The sequence below is a fragment of the Atta cephalotes genome (genome assembly GCF_000143395.1).
Source record: "Atta cephalotes unplaced genomic scaffold scaffold00047, whole genome shotgun sequence".
In the NCBI taxonomy this organism is placed as follows: Eukaryota; Metazoa; Arthropoda; class Insecta; order Hymenoptera; family Formicidae; genus Atta; species Atta cephalotes.
In genome coordinates, this window is record NW_012130111.1 from 530,866 (window position 1) to 537,373 (window position 6,508).

At 35.0% G+C, this 6,508-nt stretch overlaps 1 protein-coding gene across 1 annotated transcript in view; it reads right to left on the reverse strand.

Moving 5' to 3' along the window:
• LOC105622642 overlaps positions 1 to 3,035 on the reverse strand; it is a 26,930-nt gene extending 23,895 nt beyond the window's left edge. Inside the window, exon 1 of the mRNA XM_012204056.1 lies at positions 1,113 to 3,035. Within this exon, the coding sequence (XP_012059446.1) occupies positions 1,113 to 3,035 (1,923 nt within the window). The remainder of the gene's footprint in view (positions 1 to 1,112) is intronic.
• Positions 3,036 to 6,508: the final 3,473 nt, after the last annotated feature.

A 6,508-nucleotide genomic window follows, 5' to 3' on the forward strand; every position in this document is an offset into this window, starting at 1 on the left:
AGAGAGAGAGAGAGAAGAGAAAGGGGACATGGACGCGATATTATTTATTATAAAAGATATTTATGCGTTATAACTGCAAATATTTCATATATCACAATTAAATTAAAAATAACACCTTCTCCAAAAATAGCGTCATCAATTTCAATTTCGACACCCTTATAATTCAAAATCTTATTCTTACTCTTTCAAAAGATATTCCTGTTTCGCATAGAGCCGCACGGTTCCACCGCCAAAAATTGCCATTACGAAAATGCGGATCTATGCCAAATTCATGATATCCTACTGTTCCTTTTTATTAAATTTTTTGCTAATCTCGCAGAGACGCCAAAGAATGTGCTCGCTATAGTTTATTGGAAAGTCTATAACATACATACATTTAATATAATTTCCAGAACGCAATTCATACACATTTCTCCTTTCAGCTGTTGCAGTTTATTACAAATGACGAAGGAAATTCTACACACAATTCTACATTTACAAATATAATTACTACCATTCATTGTCAATAAATAAGAATTTCTCAAAGGAGATAATGATTTTAACAATGCAAACTATTTTTTTTAAATATTCATTTCAATTGAAATAGTTAGTAGATACACATACATATATATATATGTATGTTAAATTATAACATATTATAAATTATAATATATTATAATAATTATAAGTTATAATATAAACATTATATTAAAAAACTTCTTTTGAAGAAGCTGAAAGACATATTTAATTTTAATTGTAATAAAACTTCTCCAACATCTTCTGTTACATATCATAATATAACAAAATATGTACAAAATAGCTTATTTTTGCAACTTCAATTATAAATTTCTCAAATTTATGTTATGATGGAACAATTAGGAAAACGGATTCTACAAAAAATTATAAAATACTATTAGTTTTTATGCAAACAAATTATTTTTGCTATTTGTTTTGGCATTCGAAAAAAAGATCATATTTTGTCGAATAATGTGTTATATTATTATATAATATAAATGAAATTATCTTTCAAGAAAGCTCTTTTAAAAAATAAAAAATTTTAATATAAATTTCTTTACAACCTCTTTGCCATAATTATACAACTTAATATTATATACAAGTGGAAGAAGACTCACCTGAGGTGTCCACACGGACGGTTGATGCGACACCCTTGATGTGCTCTTGCTCCTGGACCGCCAAATTTTCTTTGCCACCAACCGGCTGCCGTGATGCACCACGTTACTCGAGGATTTGCTTTTCTGCATCGCTGTGCCATCTGCGGAATTGGCGGAGGATGATGTAAGTGCTGGCGAACCGGGTGCTGAATGCGGCTTATGCATATTGGAACCATGCAAAAGATGGGAAAGGAAGGACTGATGGTGATGGGGATGTTTAACGGGAGTGGAAGTCTCTTCGGAACCGAGGCCGGCGTCGATGCTGCTTCTGGAACTAGCATTTCTGCTGACAGGCGGAGATGTCGTTGTGTCAGCATCCGATAAATTCTCGGATGGAATTTCTCCGGGACTGAAAAAGGACATTTCGCGATAATGCACCATCCAATTATCTTCTGTCTGGCAGCCCTTGTTATTGCCATCGTCATCGCCAGGCTTGGTAATCTCACCCTTGGCTTTAATATTCCGTAAATTCCGATCATAATTGACCCGCTTAAATCGGTCGATCTTGTCTGTGTCCATCGATTTCTTCCGCGCCATTCGCAGATACCTCTTGATGGTGTCACTCACGGACGGTGACACGTCGTCATTGTCAACGCTACTACATCTTCGTCCGGACCTATGCGACATGTATTCCTTTTGCGAGGATTCTTCCTTTTCCTTCTCCAATAAATACATGTCAAGAACACTTTGAGAAATCGGATCGGTTTGCACACCATTATCGAGAAAACTTCGATCAGTGCTAGGTCCTTGGACAGCGATTAGAGGCGGTAGTGAAATTGGATCTCTTCTAGGTGACTGATTAGATTCTTTAGCAGGTCTACTTCTCTCGTGAGTCCACCACCGAGTTGACGGCGAGGTGTACGCACCGGTCGCTCGGGGTCCCCGAAAGCCTCTAGTGCATCTCAGATCGAAATAAAGTTTTTCGAGGAGCTTTCGATCTGTCAAAATATCAGATATAACATGTTCTCGGGAAGACGATTTGCCATAGTAACGACTGAGCGTCTCCATTAGCGATTTATGAACGTAATCACCCTGATATGGCAACATGGATTCCGGAACTATGTCTTTCCTGCTAGAAGTACTTTGACTGAGAAAAACTTTCTCACGTTTAGCCTGAGCTACAATCGTATTTAAATGCTGTTGCAGTTTATCTATTAGACTACGATAGTCAAGAGGTTCTTTCCCTGCCATCTGTTCGGTTATATCCTGTGACTTGATAGTCATCGGATTGGCTACAGTGTTACCATGCATGTTTAGGTACTTTTGTAGCATGTCAGCCAATTCCTTGGCCTCGGTGTCTTCCTGAAATGTCTTACGACGCGTTATCGGACTTGATGGCGTGCTGCCGCCATCGCCATCACCGCCACCGCCGTCGCTACTACCATCACCACCGTTGCTACCGCCTGACGTCAGCAACCACTCTTTTTTTGCCTTTGCCAGATCAAATGTGCCAGACGTGATTGCGGAAAGAACGAAACTCTGCGGCGAGCTTCTGGCGTCATCGGCCTCATCAGCCGAGCTAGCCTGAGTTCGATAGCTGCCACCTTTAATCTGTCTGCGATGTCGCTGAGCACGAAAGCTCAGACTGCCAGGATACGAGGCCTTCCTCCAAAGCAGAAAACGCGGTTCTTTCTGGCACACTTCTTGAAAGTATTGCTCGATCTTTGGTATGTCTTCTGGCCGATTGTGAGTACCATCGGGAATGAGACGTCTGCCGGCATCGGCCATGTATCGCCATGTCTTTCTGGTGAGCAGCCATCGCTCCTTGACGGGCTTGCCGGACCGTTTGGTCCTGCGATCTTTGGACGCAGGCTGTGTCCCGCGTATCGAGTCCGCACTGTCGCGACGCGAGCGTCTCCTGCCTCCATCGGGACGCTCTGCCATCGTCGCGTCCTTATCCCGTTTCGCCACGCGAACCACCTTCGCGGAATTGTGTCTTTCTGATATCGTGCACGGTAGGGTTCGCGGACGGTTAGCCGTCCACTATCTTATACAATTATTTTACCATACCAGTCGAGATATAAATGCCCCTTTTTTTCCTTTCATTCGCAATGATCCATCACTTCACTTTTGACTGCAGAACACATCAAGTGAAACAAATACGCTTCGTACAGGACACATATATGCCATCTTACTTGATCACTTTAGCATTGAAGGAAGTATCATAAAACCGATCGGAAATAGTAAGGCAAAACGATGACGCGATTCTTGGACGATAATAATAATAATTCTGCTATTGCTATAAAAACGGCAACTAAAGCGAAAACCAAGCGCGATTGACCTCAGCGAGTGAAATTTGGGCTAATGAGAAGTCGCTTATTTCTATTTCGCGATGTAGTCTGATTGTTGATACAATCCAACAGCAATTTCCACGATCAGTAACGGCTTGCTAATGAGATCCAATACTAATCAATCTTAGTTAGAAAGGAATTAAAAAGACACTCCAAATACAAATTTCTTAATTGTCTTGTGGCTTATGAAACTATCTTTTCAAGTAGCGAAGTCTTAGAAGATATTATAAAAGACAACGCGTGTAAAACAATATGACGTCTCGACGTTCGTTTATAGACGTCGAAATCGCAAACGTTACACGTATGAGCCGGCAAGGTGGAAGCTAAGATACGCGACTACTGCTCCTCAAGGCGTCGCGACACTCGTGGACGCTCTGTGTCTAAAAGCGTCTTTGCCCCTTCTCACCCCTTCCATCTCACTCGCGTGCGGAAACGCGAGCGAACAAGCGGTAAGCATAAGAGAGGATGGATGCTGCAGAGACGACAGCAATGGACTAGATTGAAGAAGAGATATAGAAGTTGCTATGGCCTCTCTACCTGGACTTGTTGCAGACCAGAGCTGCGGAGGTGCAACGACGATGACGTGATATTGTGTAGTCACGCTTTGCCAAATACCAGTACAGTGCTTTTTGGCGTACCATTCACGGCTACTAGTATTTCTCGATGAAACAATATCGCTTTTAACAAGATTGTGATAGTATATTGCTCTTCGTTCTCATAATATCGAAAAAGACAGTGTCAAACTGCAGAATTACGACTTGAATCCGCGATAACAAATAATTATCATTCTTATAAATTTTTTCTTAAAAGAGGAGTCACCAAGAGATTTGAAATATTTGTACCATACCAAGCCACGAATTTTATCAAATATAATTTATCATTACGAGTATACAAAGAGCAATAGAAGAAATCACTTTATTAGTTTTCAAAATCACTTTTATTAGTTATAAGTTTTAAATAACTGTAAATTTTGTGGATTAAGTCAAAGAAATATTAAAAGATAAAAAAAAGGTAAATGTGTTCTTAAAATTTCACCTAAATATATATGAAAAAGACCTTCAAATATACAATATGTATTTAAATATATTAAATGATAAGTTGAAGTGAGTAGTAGTAGTCTCTGTTTTGCTGATTCTCACAGCAACGACGCTATTTCGAAGACCACCCACTAACCGAGAAACGTGTTGAACGAACTTAGATAATATTTACAAAACGTAAGATTAGAATATAAAATGCCTTATTATACAAGGCCACGTGGACGAATGAATTTCCAAAAAATAAGATCCATAATAACGGCTACAATTAATTTACATGAATTAATAAGATAAAATTAATAAGATAAAATTCACTACGCCTATCTTTCCATATAATATTTTAAACATCAAGTTTTATTTTAATTGTAAATAGATTATCATACGAAAGATCATATATTGACTAGATTAATTCTTATTTTCAAAATATGTACTGTTTGTAATGTATACTGAACATAGTTGTGCGATATTTGTGTAAACAATTTGTATAAGCAATCATTATTATTTTCAGAAAATTAGGATTATTAAAACTCATCGAACGAACTTGCCTAATGTTACAATATACAAGGATAGTTTTAAGAGGTAGGTAAGAGGAAATTAACCCAACGACGCTGAACTTTCAATAAGATCGCTGTTTTATCAATTAAATGCTATTTAGATCTGATTGCACTAACGTTACTTTGACTTGAAGCAAAGCTTAAAACTTTCTCTATCTCTTCCACTCTCTTTGCTGTAAAGAGAAAAAAAATGTAAGTTTTAAGCCCGCTTAAAGTCGAACCCTGATGAAAATAAAAATCGGAGCATAAGTCGAATATAATGCGAGAATAACAGAAGCAAAGCCCCTTCTAGGAAGCGAAAATTAGAACAATAAAATAAAAGAAGCGTTTATGTTTTTTTTTACATTTTGATGTTTTATCAAATATGAACATTATTTGCAGAGTTGACATAATGCATTACTTGTAACGCCGTTACCATTTTAATTACTTTTTTTTGTAATGATCATTACTTTTTTCTATCTGCAGTAATAAACGGTAACAATACATTTTCATAGTAATGATAACGAATTCCATTACTTTTATTGTTTCTTTAATCTCTTCCTTTATAACTTAACAGATCGCATTATTTTTATACATAATTAACTAAAAATATTTTATAATAGAAGTTTAAATATCGAAAAATGTTTTATACTTTATATCTGATTGCATTCCGACAGTCATCAATAATCAAAACTGAAAATCTATAGTATACGTAATATGAATTATAAATTTTCATTATTCATTTATTAGCAGTGAATATTGAAATGCACTCTTAACGATATTAAAATAATATTTAATAAAAATTTTTAATAAAATTTGAGTTTGTTAATTACAATCTAATTTTTAAGGATAAACATATGTGTATTAAAAAATAAAAGTATTATTTAAAGAATTATCGAAGATTTATTAAATAGAAAAATAGAAAAAGAAAAATTTGATAGAGATTAGCTTAGGATTTTAAGTTTTAATATTGCTTTTCACAATTAATATTGATTAAATAATATAATTTTTAAATCTAATATTTTATTTCAAAAGAATGCTAAAGTAAAAGTCGAATTTAATCAATAATACAAACTTTTTTAATTACAAATTTAAAATGTCGATATAATAACATCTTTAATTAATTTCTTTTTCGTAATAAGAATTTTTCATATTTAATTATATTTATTATCTCGGTCCTATTTCAAATTCAAATTATAATTGTTCATTTCATTATCGTTCTGTGTCACTTAAATTAACGCATACACTGAAAAAATATTGTTCTTAATATCAATAAATGAATTCATTGACTTGATGTTCATTAATGAACATATAATGAACTTTTAATAGATATTATGAATATTACATTGAATACTTTTTATTAGCCAATAATTGAATTTATTAATTGAATTTATTAATATAATAAATCACCGTTTATTAATATATTGAACTTGAATATATCACAATTTAAAATAATATTTAATTAAATTAGTAAAAAATTTTTTATATCCTTCATATAA